At 37.1% G+C, this 14,010-nt stretch overlaps 1 protein-coding gene across 8 annotated transcripts in view; it reads right to left on the bottom strand.

Moving 5' to 3' along the window:
- NPAS3 (neuronal PAS domain protein 3) overlaps positions 1-14,010 on the bottom strand; it is an 832,983-nt gene that overhangs the window by 86,896 nt on the left and 732,077 nt on the right. For all 8 annotated transcript variants that reach the window (XM_037900583.2, XM_043548371.1, XM_037900579.2 and 5 more), the window contains one exon: positions 459-577. In XM_037900583.2, the coding sequence (XP_037756511.1) occupies positions 459-577 (119 nt within the window). The remainder of the gene's footprint in view (positions 1-458; positions 578-14,010) is intronic.

Here is a 14,010-nt window from a genome sequence, read left to right as displayed (position 1 = left end):
CATTTCATCTGGTAAGAGCTGGTATGATGATCATTCTGAGCTATGTCCTAAAGTCAAACTAACTAGAAAAAAAGATTCTGAAAACATTTATGCGTGGCAATTTTCTAATATTAATAGGGATATTATTTCAACTTAACTTTCTTGGTTTAATACACTCCCCTCCTGATACTCTTATGAAGACTAGTATTTTGAGTGTGTTAAAAAAAAAAAGTGTTGTCCATAATGAAGACAAGAATAATGGAGGTTTAGTGCATTTGCAAAAGCACTAAAAGAGGAAAAATGTACCATCCGTATTTTAATAATGAATGTGAAGAAAATTTAAACAATTAATGCTTAATTCCCTTTCTATTAATATACATACAGTGAGCATGGAGAAAAAATGAACATTATATGTACATTCGACATAAGGTTGGATAATTTGAAGATGTCAATATTTCAGGTTACAGAGCAAAGCTCACCTTGTATCCTGATGATTTGATGTGCACTCCTCGCTTGGTCAGAGTAGATTTCATTCGGATGAAAAAAGAGCGCTCTAGGGTGTTGTCAGTGGTTAGTAGACTGGGGCTTGTTGATTCCACTAGGGAATAAAAAAAAAACAGACACAGATGATTTAGATTTTTATACAGCCCCTCTAAGCTATTTCTCAGGTGCAATCCTTGAACTCGCTAAAAATAAATGACTGATGGATGCTGAGTGTTGTAATCAATTTACCTCATTTACAAAATGCTTATTTAGCAAAAAAAAAAAATTGAAAAATATATGTACAAACAGTAACTCTCATTTTCAGGTTCTTTTTTCCCCAAAGAATTTTAAACACAGAGTTGCCTCATTAACTCTTTCCTTCGCAATTATGCTGCTAGCTTTTTTTTTTAATTGTTAAGTTCCTTAATGTTATGTGACAGGGTAAGTGTTTATTAGGGAGGCAAGGCTGCCTACTGAAAGGCATCTACAAGTTCTAATCCAGAGTTCTATCCCCCGTTTTCCCTACTTTGTTTGCCGTGACACCTTGGTCACACTTCAGCTCTTGATGCCCCAGTTTCCCCATTAGTTTGGGTTAATTAATGCCCAGAAAGCACCCTGTGACCATCAGATGAAAACACTACTATTATGATTAGCAATAATAACAATAATAATTAGATATTAGTGACTAATGACGATGGAACGGCTTCAAGGTCCATTTAGCATTAAGTGAAGTTTCCTCTTTGAAACTACAGACCACACCTTTGTGTTCAGATGCCTCAGCCACAAGACGTATAGTAGATAAGAACAAACAGTGTGTGTTGAGTATGATAAAATAATATATGCAGATTTAGGGAATATAATACCACCGTGTTCCCCATGCAACTTTTTAATATTTTGGTTTTCAATCCAAAGGCTTCTATGCAATGTTTTCTTCTAACAAATAATTCACAGAATCTTCTGGAGTAACCCTACAACAAACAACTACTGGCAACGAAAACATATTTCAGTTCCAAGGAGTTATTATCAGCAACAATGAATAAAAAAAAAGATGTTTAAAATCAAGAAAAATATCTTGTTGCTGTCCTTTTAGAAAATATGATCAATTTCTGGTCAAAACCATTCCAAGTATTTACAAAAGCATTTGATATGCAGCACATACAAACCCTGCTTGTTTGTGAGCAAAGGATTATCTAGTGCTGTGCTTGTTCTAATGTGGTCACATTTTCTTGCATTTATGGCATTTCAACTCTGTTGTGATGAAACTGCTGACAAGAGTGCCCCTTTCTTTAGTATCTCTTTTAAGGTTTTTTGTTTTAGAGAGCATGAATTCGATGTCATTTTAAATGTACAGCTCTTTATCACTCGAGGGAAAAGCAGAGCCATGTTATATTTAGTACTTTCATTTCTTCTGATTAAATATGAATTACTATGAAATTTTTCTCATCATCTAACACGCCATAATACGCCAACAGCTTTTTAATACACTATATAAGCACAAACTTCTGCTCTAAGAGTTTAATTTGCCCCTCTAATCCAATCACATCAACCTTATTTCTCTTATCAGAGATTCCCATTTTGAATTAAATGAGCTCATTAGTTTTAATCAAAAGCAGAGAGATCAAAACTTAAACGTAAATGCTTTAGATCAGAACTGTCAGTCAGCCGTGCAGTTCTATTTTACTAAAACACAAGATCAGAGACCCTTAGAACCAATTTTTTCTCGTAAGGGATGCTGAGAGCTTGAAGATGCTATAGCCTTTTTTTTCTCCCAAGGACAGATTATACATTTAAGGTTAGACTTAATTTAGAGCTTTTTTTTTCATCCTGGTGGAAATGGAAAAGTACGCCAATCTACTGTTGTCTCTTTCACATTTATTGGTGCTGGTCCTTAGAGACCTGAACATACGTGAAGCCATCAGAATCCATGCCACAAACCTGGCCTCAAAAAATTCAGCCCTGCTCAACAATATCATGTTTGCAACATCTAAGAAATGAAACTTTCAAAAAAAGGAAATGTATTTCAGGGTCAAGGTTACTGGAACTCTGATACAGCAATGAACGGCCAAGCAGAATACAAGCAGTACTTGTGATATGAGAATCATTATTAATTATTACTGCCTACAGTATAGTGCTTTAAGAGTACATTAAGAAACCACAGCATGGGTGCTTCCTGCTGTGTGTGAAGAAATGCTAGAATCAGCTTAACATGTGCAGTAGTTGCAGTCAGCGCATTATACCCTAATACTGGCAATAAGGACGACATGTCCCCATGTGTTGTAATGGTAATTACCTAAACACACAGAAGTAATGTTAATTAAACACACAAAACCTTGCATCTGAATAAAATTAAAGCTGTGGCATGAACATACCATACCAAAGAAACGTAAAGATGAGACTATTTTATCCTTAATTCAGATTTGTGAAGAAAAGCAAAATAACCTATATTTAGTAAAGTATCCTTGGCATTGAACATTTCCTGGGTTCTTGTGAGCTTGTATCACAAGCCTGACATTATTTGACCTTTAACATATCTATAAAACCTACATATCTTTCAGTGAACATTATATCATGCAATGTTATTTAATAATGTTAATCATCATTATGCATATGGTATTTTAAAGGTAGGATAAAAAGTTACAGGGACATATTCTACCCTTGCTACATGCACAAAACACACCTACTAACGTCAATGTGAGATTAGCAGAGAGATAAATGGTGGAATATGGCCACTGTGAATGCCCAAGAGTTGATTTTGAATGTTAATCACTGAGCCATTTAGTAATATTTTTTCCAATTATATCGATGGAGAATAGCAATCTAGGTTCCATCAGAATGAAAATCTAAAACATTTCATGTTCGAAGAGATCTTTAGGCATTTTAGAAGTGCAAAAAAGCAAGAATCTGGGAAAGTCCTACTTTGCTTCTATTGGTGATGTTCAGGAGAACAATCCTGCATTCCTTGTACTTCCCAAACTATTACGGAAGACAATATGAATATGGAAGGCAGAAGGAATGTAGACATTATCTCCAAGAGCATAAAAATGCAACCTCTGATATTGTACTAATGTGTTACCCAGATTAAAAACTCAAGCAAAACCCCCAGACCCAAATGGGGGAACACATGAACTAAGGCCCAGATCCTGCAATGAGCTTTCTGTGGATGGACATCTGCACCTGCATGGAGCCTCACTGACTTCATGAAGCAGAACCAAACAATATAGAACAATGTAAGTCATACCTCTCCAACAGCAATAACAGAAGCACGGTATCCATGTCTGATGCACAAACATATACATATTCAAACAAGTTGTCCCTGAGGAGAGAGAGCAAGCCCCCAATATGATTTATGTCTTAAAGTCCAAGTAAATAAGAAAAGGCTGCCAAAGCTGCAGAAATGAATATCCACCAACTCACACCTTTTTGTCATATGTACTAAAAAAAATGAGAGAAAAGAAGAGAGATGGTATTTTCCCCATGTTAACAAGCAAAAGATTGTTTTTTGAGCTAACTCTTTCAAAGGGCCAGGAGCTTCAGAGGGGTAGATGACAAGCTACAACATTAATACCTCTGCTGAGTTCAAGGGGATTCAGTTAAAGAACAACTTGGTCTCAACACCATTAAAATAAGCTTTCACCTCCCACTAAACTTCTTCTTTGATACAAAGACCTTTGTTAAATTGAACCAAGAAGAAAAACAAGGAGCTGTTTACACACTGCAAAGGGGAGTCCAAACAGGAGGGGACATACACATTAGCAAGAAAGGAATGCTTGCTAGCTCATGTCCTATTGTAGGCTTATAAGCATCTTCCTGAATATTCTCAAAATCTGGTCACAGCCTGCATGTTCAATAGAGAAACACTAAATTCAGGAATGCAACTGGGCAACACAAATATGTAATTTCAGTTGGACGCAATGCTTACACATCCCCTTTAAAATACCTCTATTTCCTTTTGTGCACAGTTTTGCAATTTATTGCCTCTAACCAGGCATTAAAAGAGTTCAAGGAAGATTTAATTGTCAGCAGTTAACTACCCTATTTCTCCCCCATATCACTGTGTCTTAAAGCGTGGTTCTCATCAGAAAAATGACTCTTAAAATGATATTGTTTCCATTGTTTCTTATCCTCTCTCAATAACCTACATATCAAATTTTCTTACTTTACTAGTAAAAATATTGTTTGATCCAGACACATCGGTGACCAAGGACAGACACAGGGATGGATTTTAAGTGGCAGGCTGCAACTTTATTAAACTTGACAGGGGACGGGTGCAACCCACCCTGTCACCCAGACTCACATACTCAGCGGGGGTTACAGCGCTCCTACCATATAACTCCTAAATCCAGGCACACTATTCTCAGCATGCCCTAGGATTCAGCCCGCTCTTCTGAATCCTTTTACACCTCCACCCCACAGCCCCTTGGTGAGAGGGACAGAGGGTACTAAAAGAGGAGTACCTTAGCCCCTGAAGGCCACAAGGTCTCCCCCATACCATAGGAACAAGGTCCATCAGCAAAAGCCCAGGTCTTTTATTTCTCATCTTTTTAGCCTTTTAACCACACTGGAAACCTGCCACAAACTGTGGACCTAACATCACCGCAAGGTACTACCACTAATTACTAAATCCTCCTCCTATTTAATCTATCTGTGCCTCTGAGATGCAGCGAGGAAGGCAGCCCCCCACCCCCACAGACCTCTGCCAATTTTGCCTCAAAAAAAAATTCCTTCTGGTCCCCAAAACAGGCAATCAATCAGACCCATACCATCTGTAAAACACAGCTCCATTACTACAGTTTTAAGGAGGGGAGGTGCACTGCTGAAATGAAGCAAGAAGAAGCTCCCAAGGACCTGGGCTAAGGTTTGAATTATTGAAAAGGGAGTGTGAAGGGCTAATCAGTTCCCCTCCTCCCCTACCTGGCTGGGTGGGTGGGTGGATAAAGTCTCTGGAGAAAGAGGAGCCACTCCTGTGTGTGCTCCCCCAATCCTTTCTACTGAGACTGTCCCAATCACTATCTGTCCCTCAAGTTTTCCACCCCCTGAGGCAAGCGGGTGGCATTTTATAACTGCCAGCCCTGCAAACTCAACCTGGGAGCAGCAAGTCAAGCTGACTTCTTTCTGGTCTATCACCCCTAGTAAGTCCTTCTGAAATCTATGGGACTCCTGATGTGCTCAGAGTTAAGTACATCGTTAGGTTCTTTGCTGGATCAGACCAGAGTTGTCAGCAGCTTGCAAGATCAAGCCCCAGATGAACCATTTTGTTGATGTTGCAGGAGCCAGAATAGAATCCAGCTCACCTCCCCTAGCAATATTACTATGAAGGACTAAATGGAATCAAATGTAGAAAAATATTTTTGCTATAACCCACTAGGTCCAAAACCATGATTTTCATACTACTGGAAAAGGGAGAGTGCCAACTTTCTAAGTAGATAAACAGCACTTGTTTCTAGCCTCAGAAGGCCCTTAAAATTCCAGTGATATTATATATAGAAAAGCTGTTCTGGGTCATTATTAGAGGTTTCTAAAATGTGCTGTTATAATTTCTCTCTCTGGGGCCTCTTTAGTTGGACTTGTGGCATTAAAGCAGCCTGATTTTACAGGCAAAGGGATATATAAAAAAAAGAGTCCTAATGCTTTTTTTAAAATTAATTTTGAAGACTATGGAACCAACAAACAACTTAGACACATGCCTCACTTCAAACATGCAAGTTATTTCAATGGAACGACTTGTGCTTAAAATTAGGCTCATGCTTAAAAGTTTTGTTGGATCAGGGCCAAATACAGAATAGTCTGTTCCATACGACTAGAAATACAAGAATGTTTGGGAAAATAATAAAAAGATTATACCTTATCTGGCCAACAAAGAAATTCAGTCATGGTGTTGCACATGAGATATATTGTATAATTGCAATGATGTCAATTTTCCACACACCAGGAACATTTTTTCAAGACTAATAGATTCAGTACCAGAGGTTTTGTTCTACTTGAATATCAGGTAAATTGAGCATTTTTGGAAAGATCACACTCATCAATACCTTCAAAAGACTGACCCTCAGCTAAATTTGTTTTAGGAGGTTTCAGACCTCCACAAATTCTGAGCCTCATCAAAATCAAAACAGACATTTTTAGTCTCATTAAATAACTTGTAACATTGCAGGATTATTATAACCCACATAATGAGATGCTCTAAACAAATGTGTGGGTTTGCTCTGCATAGAACATCACACATATAGTATAAGATAATAGCACTTAATCTTGCATCCCCTCCCTGTACCTTGGATAGGTCCTTTAGTCCTTCCCCATGCACCTTCTTAAATCACTTACAAACAGAAATATTTGAATGTGTAATCACATGGCTTTCCTCTGAGGCTCTGCACTCTGGACCACACTATATCCTGCTACAGAGCACGCACATTTAGAAATTGGTAGCCCAAGTATTTGTTATCAAGGCATCAATGTGCATAGTGAAGCTTCTCTACCACAGAAAGGGTTCTAGCCCTTTTTAAAAGGAGGTTGGAGGCTCTGAATTAAGATTAAAAGACCGAAATACATGTGCAGTAGCTTGGCTAAACAATGATATCTGTGGACATGACAACCATGTACAAGAAGCTGGAGCATGTAAGCTCCAAGGAGGGTGAGGTTTAGGGTCATACAACAGATTGTACAACCATGAGCAATTAAATGAAATTAAGAGAAAGCGAATATGGGCTGAATCTCAGGTGAAATTTCCTAATGTATTACACACTGAAATACTCCTCCACAGAAGTGGTGAAATCCCCAATACTTGAGACATTTAACAACTTCATAATGTCAGGGATGGATTTTAAATGATCCAGAAGTCAACAGAAAAACTATACTGAGAGCCAGATCAGGCCCTTGATGACCATCTTTACCACTCAAACTTCTGTGGGTGGATTATGCTTATAATTTAGATTGTATATGCCAAGTTTCAACCCAGAGTCCATTTATGGATCAGGTGCCAACCTTTAAAAATGTACACAGTTCATTCTTAAAATACTGACACCAGGCTCAGTAATAACCACAGCAATGGACACAGCTATAACTAAGGCCAAATTTTCAAAAGTTTAATCCAGGCTTTATTTATGGCCAGGAAAAATCACTCCTACAATTACTTGCAGATGTAATTTTGTTTTTACAGGTGAATATGTGTGGACAAATAATAAAATTTCAATGTGTAAACTACATTTGTATGCTATTGTTTGCTCAGTTGCATGACCAGATAGGGCTAGTATATGCAAATTTAGTCAGTGTACAAAAGATTGCACACACACACAGAGGCCATGTCTTGAAAATTTGCCCCATAATGTTGACTATAATTAGGCTTTCCTCCATTTATTTTCTAAATCAATAATATGTGCATGTAGCGGCAGTGAAGGTGCAGAAGAAAAACCAAAGTGCAGACACCATTACTAGAGTTTCTAAGTCATTGAATTAAGAGATTGTTTAGTGCTTCACTATTCTTGGAGAAACAAAATGACCTGAACTGCAGTTGGTGTTCATTTTGTTTTTATCACAATAGCACTAAGAAGCACTGCTAGAGTTAATGCCTGTAACAAATTACATTATTACTAATATTATTCTTACAGTCTAGCAATGTATCATATTAGGATACAAATTCCCATCTTGTGTTACTTACTTCCCATGTAAGTTCTCATCCCACAAAATGTTTTACATGTTTAGTGAAATATCAGGCTAGTTAGTTGGGAGGATGGAGTTATAAATAAGATTTGCTTTACTCCTGTAACTTTAAAAGATATATTTTACAAACCAAATTTGGCAGGTCATTGGTCTGTGAAATGCATATATCTTTTTTGCCTGTTTGAAAACAACATAATAAAGTCTTGCCATTCATGGAACTAGTCACTGAAGGAAATTTTAACTCTTAAAAGCCCTTTGGAAGTGTTACAGTCTGCTGGGCTTCAATCCATTATCTAAACATTTGCAAATGTACCCATATTAATCAAATAGACCGGAACAGCTGAAGAACAGCTGTTATGGCCCACTGAATGAATGGTACACAAATGATACTGGGCATGAACCTCAAATTCCCTTCTGAAAATTCATTTATTTTAAGTCAAGGAATACATAACCTAATCTGACCTATCAGCAATGCTTGTAAATTTTCAAGATTCAATAAAGGTCGCAAAGAAAACCCAGCCCTAACTTACAGTAGCCTGACTTGTTAGTGTAATACTTCTGTTAAATAACATACATTCAAATCAAGTTTAAAATAAAAAAAAGACATTCCAGTGACTAAGATGACACTGAACTGGGGGACTAAACTGGATAAAAAGTAACATTTGTGTTTGCATTATGGAATGGGTAGGGAGAACAGACACTGGAAAAGGAGAAAATGTATGGAGTCTAAACACTGAGGAGCTCTTTATGAAGGCAACATGACCACTGAACTCACTGGGAGTCTTGTATTTGCATAAGGAGTACAGGTTTAGGCCCTATGCAGATTTTGAAAAATATGATGTTGAGATACAACTACATTTATGTTTCCTGGGTTTGAAAGGCTTAAATGATCATATGGCCCTCCCTTGGGTTTGGAAATTTGCATGTAAATTTTGAACACTTTGTAATGTACTGCAATACCGTCATTAAAAAGTGGGTGCTATAGAATACACTGAAATACTGACTTTTTCTTGTCCCAACAGGATCAACTGCTTTTTCCCCCTATCTTGCAAGTTTTCAAATCTTGCTTAGTAACTTGTGAATCATAAACTGACACTCCAGAGCATAGCTGTGAAAATAACTGTGGTTCAGTGCTGCCAATAATGGCCCACTAAAGCTCCTTCCTAGCACATGGCATAAAAAAGCCTTATGATGTCGCCTAACACTGCCAGCTTGTTTGGGCTGAAAAATCACAATAAAAGAGGTTGCTTTCCAGCTTTTCATATGCCAAGCAGGGGTTGCTTCTTGGTGAGGTTCTCCCCTGAGAGAGAGAAGAGCATTCAAGCTACCTCATGCTGCTCACAGCCAGTGTTTGGATGATACCACTCTGGGGAAATAGACGCAGTGTCAAAGTCAAGCTGCTACCAGTGGGTGTTTCTGCACACATCTACTAAACACTAGGAAAGTTCAAGGGAAAAAATAGGGTATCATAAAGATAGCCTTTGAGAGTACATGACATCCAACACAAGCTATTATGCAGTAGACTGTGCACTCCAAAGAACAAACAGTATGAATACAGAAAGTGAACATTTTAAATCTTACTGGAAACCCCCTATAAATGTAGCCACTTGAGGGATCTATTTCTTGAGAAAAAACATTTTGTGCTCCTGGGATACTTTTTGGATTTTATTTCCAATACCTGCATTCTGGATCGAGTGGAACAATGCTTTTATCACAACTATAAAACGGTTACGAGCCAATTCCTCATATAAAACAGTCAGTAACGGTGGGGCTTTTTTTATGACAAACATGATGTCAGACAAAGGGCATCAGGACTTAGTCTTTGTACTACAGTACAAAATAACAATACATAAACACCTTTGTGAAGGCAGCTTGAAACCCCATGTTTTCTATTAAAAAGCCATGTTCAATCTTCACTGTTGATAGAACAGAATAGCTAACACAGAGAACATTGTATATCAGAAAGGTCAATAGTTATTATGAGCTACAAATATATTTTTTTCCATCCTTCAGGCTGTTTAGCGCATATCACAGCATGAGCAGCTGTCTTCTTTAATACTTTTAAAATTAGAATCCCAAAGAGGAAGAAAAAATTACATTTGCAATGATTGCTCTTTGCTTTTGTAAGTTTACTTTAATACACTATTTTATATACATGAATCTACCATGCAGTCTAACCAAGGGGCAGTAACTGGTTGCTAGTATCTACTGGATTGCCAGATCTGTGTGTATAGTATCTGGTTATAAAATCACTTTGACACAAATTGTGTAACTGTACCGCATATATAAAGGCTATATATCATACGTATAGTTACTGACATATATTGTATGTTAAACCATACACACACACAGCGGTTACCTCTGAAAGAGCAACATTTACCCCAATTAACACAGAGGGGAATCTGTGATACCACATTTCCCCCATATATTTAGGTTATGAAAAAGATTGTAGCATCTGTTGACTTTTTAATACCAATCACTACAGATATGTGGGTGCATATTTTGTTATAGTAACTTCTATAGTTAAAATTGCAACCATGTTTCCTTTATAGCCTCTAGTTTTCATCTATGAGAATCTTCTAAAACTATCACCTTTCAGGGAGAGATTTTCCAGGCATCTTTCTATCCAAAGGTGAAATTTTGTGTGTCAAGTATGAACAAAAATGTTTCAGCCACTTTGAAGTATGAATTGAATGTAGGAAAAATATTCTATTATAAAACACATTTTTACAACATTTTTGAACAATTCTACAATCACAGTTGGGGGATAAAAAGATTAATTTTGTCATGGAAATTTTACTAATTAAAGACAAGCAAATTTTTATTCCTAGTTTTAGTGACAAGCTTATAATTGTACACAGTTAAGTACAGGAGCACTATGAATGTATGTGTTGCTGACTTAGCTGCATTGTGGAAAGAGTAGTGAGGATACACAGCGTAAGGAGGGCTGCTGCTAATTTTGAAAAGCGAAGAGGAAGCCCTGTTCTGATATACCTCAGGAATTGCTTTCCTCAGCTATGTAGCTTCTTTGGTTCAGATAGGGTCTTTCTCCTGTGGACCTTCAGAGATGCACAAGAGACATTCTCCTTACTGGGAAGCTACTAAGGTTCATGGAATAAGGCATTCCATTGGTCTCTGGGTCAAAAAGTTAAAGATTATGGAATTTACATATGGTATCACCAGAGTTTTGAAGGCCTGGAGAATGAAGAACCTTCTTATGTCTTTTCTTTTTTCCTTGACAAAAAACCTAAGTATATAAAATACATGCTAGGAGAACATGGGTGTTCTGTGGTTAAGTGCTCAGAGGTCAGAAAAACACCACAATTATTATTGCATGTGCCCTTTACTCTGCCCCCCATATGTGTATACGTCATGATATATTTTCTAGTTACATGATCACAGACTGTTAAATAATAAACTATCACACAATACAAAGGAGATTCTTTAGTCATGCTGATGGACCTGGGCAGACTCTATCCTGGTTCTCTACTTCATAAATTAACAAAATAAATTCTTATGTTATGTACAGTTTCCACACAGCATTTCCCTAAATGTTAGTTTAGGGCTAAGCATCATGGACATGATGGCAAACTACACAGTCATGACCTAAACCAATTTTATTCCATTTTTTTGGGAAAGTCATGCAATAATTCCATAAAGCCAGGAAACAGATCACTTCATACGCTCAGGGAAACTATAACTATCCTGTCAAGAAAGCAACGTGGCTATCACTGACTGTTATTTTTAAAGAAAACAGAATAATGTAAAAAATTTCAAAAAACAAATAGACTAGGTGTATTTTTTTCAAACCAGGTTATTGTGTAAAATATCTTGGGGATAGAAAAGTTTCTTAGAGTGTGAAATAATACCCTCAGTTTTCAGCTTCAAGCATTATTTCAGAATCTCTGTAACTTTTCTATCCCCTCAAGAAGCACTGCACAAATTATTACTCCTCATTTATTATACAGACACTCATGTACACACATGATCATTTATAGCTTTATTTATTTAGACAGGGATTTTCAAAGGTGTTTCAAAGGGAGCGAGGCACCCAAATCCCACTGAAATTCAAGAAGAGTTGGGAGCCTAAGTCCCTCAGGTTCCTTTTAAAATGTCAGACTTAATGATTCAGGAAACAAATATCTAAAGCTAACATCCATACATTATTCTTGAAAAACCACCCACCGAAATTATTTGGTAAAAAAATATGTCAAATGAGCTTGCCTTTTTTTTTTTTCACTGTAAGTTTAAAAGATTTTTGACAGGCACAATCAGAATCTGTCACATTCCACAGGAAACAGAGGCCTTTTAAAAAATTAGCCTACAGTGCAGGTATTTTGGCAGATTTTATCACATGGATTGCATAGTAAATACTTTACCGGAGAAAATCTGCTCCCTATTTGCTTCTCTCTAACAAGGGGAATTAGTGACCTCTTTTCCCCACAATTCCTCTTCAATTCAAGCTTCCGGAAAAACTGAGCTAACACAAGATAATATGTAAAGGATGATCAACAATAAATCTCTTTCCCCACTTTTTGCCAATCCATTTTTCTCACCTCTTTGCTTGTAAACAGAGTGACTGAGGGAGAAATTATTTGGACACAGTCAGAACACAGTATGTTTTGTGAAACGTCTATAATACAATATTTGTGGGGTTTGTCATATTTATAGTTTTCCCAATATTGTATTTTTCACCACACAGGAGCTTGCACTGTTTTTCTCCCCCTCTGAATCTGAAGATCACCCCATGGATTAGCAAATGATTGAGGATTCTCTCTTAAAAGACTCCTTAAAAAACTGTCAGAATCAGCCTGAGATAAAGATTTATTATGAACTATTTAAAGGGCTTAATATATGTATCCCCAAAGAGCCCTTGGAGCAAACTAAAAAGGAAGAGTGGAATTCTTAAAGAATGGGAAAAATTCTCCAATGTCCCACTTTCTTCACACTATGATTACTGTTTACTCAAAGGATAAAATGCCTAACCTGTCACATGAAGTCTTCAGAAGCCACATTACTGCTGATGTACACTAAAAAAAAAAAACCAACAAGAACCCAAAACAATGAAGCTCGACAGTAATGTGCCTAAGAAAGGCAGCTGTAATTTACTTTCTAACCTGTTCACTAACACACTAATGTGGATACGTCTTGTAGAAAGAACTGATCTCCTGACCCACAAAGCAATCAAACAACTGCCAGAGTGTTTTCTGTCATACAAGCTGTGACCATTACCTTAATTATACGTTGCTGTATAACAAACCTTCCCTAATGAGCATCTATTCTACCTCCGTGTGCCAGCTCACCTTTCTGTCCTTGAAAAGTACCATTGCAGCTGATTTCAATCTGAATTTTTAAAAGCATATTTGCAAGTATTGCTTCCAACAGGTGATAAATAGAACCTTAACTAGGATATTTGCTTTATACGGATGCCAAGATATAATTAAAATTACAGGCTTACACTAAAAGGAGAGACTTGGAAAGAATCATACCATATTGAATCATACCATAAATTTGCAGTGGGCCTAGACCTTTGGGGTTTTTTGTACATAGGTCTCATAATTGTTCATCTTTGACATTGACGTCTTCTCCACTGAAGCCTAAAAACACAAGTAGCAAATGTTTCCATAATTTGCACAATTTCTTTACCAGTCCTCCCTGATAGCCAGAGCAAATGGATTACATTTCTTCTTCCCTCTTGGCTTTTGTTTCTTTTGCCAGAGTTTTTCTGCAAAACAATCCAACTGTCAAACTGAAACATTTTGAATAGTTCCATTATTATTATAGTTTACATAGCACACATGTTGCTTCACAAACAGACAATTTCCCTGATGCAGGAAATTACAGTCTTACTCAGACACACATAATACTAGGCCAGAAAAGTGAGGTAAAGGTTTC

The sequence above is a fragment of the Chelonia mydas genome, chromosome 6 (genome assembly GCF_015237465.2).
Source record: "Chelonia mydas isolate rCheMyd1 chromosome 6, rCheMyd1.pri.v2, whole genome shotgun sequence".
NCBI lineage: Eukaryota > Metazoa > Chordata > Testudines > Cheloniidae > Chelonia > Chelonia mydas.
This window is presented reverse-complemented; position numbering and strand designations above follow the sequence as displayed.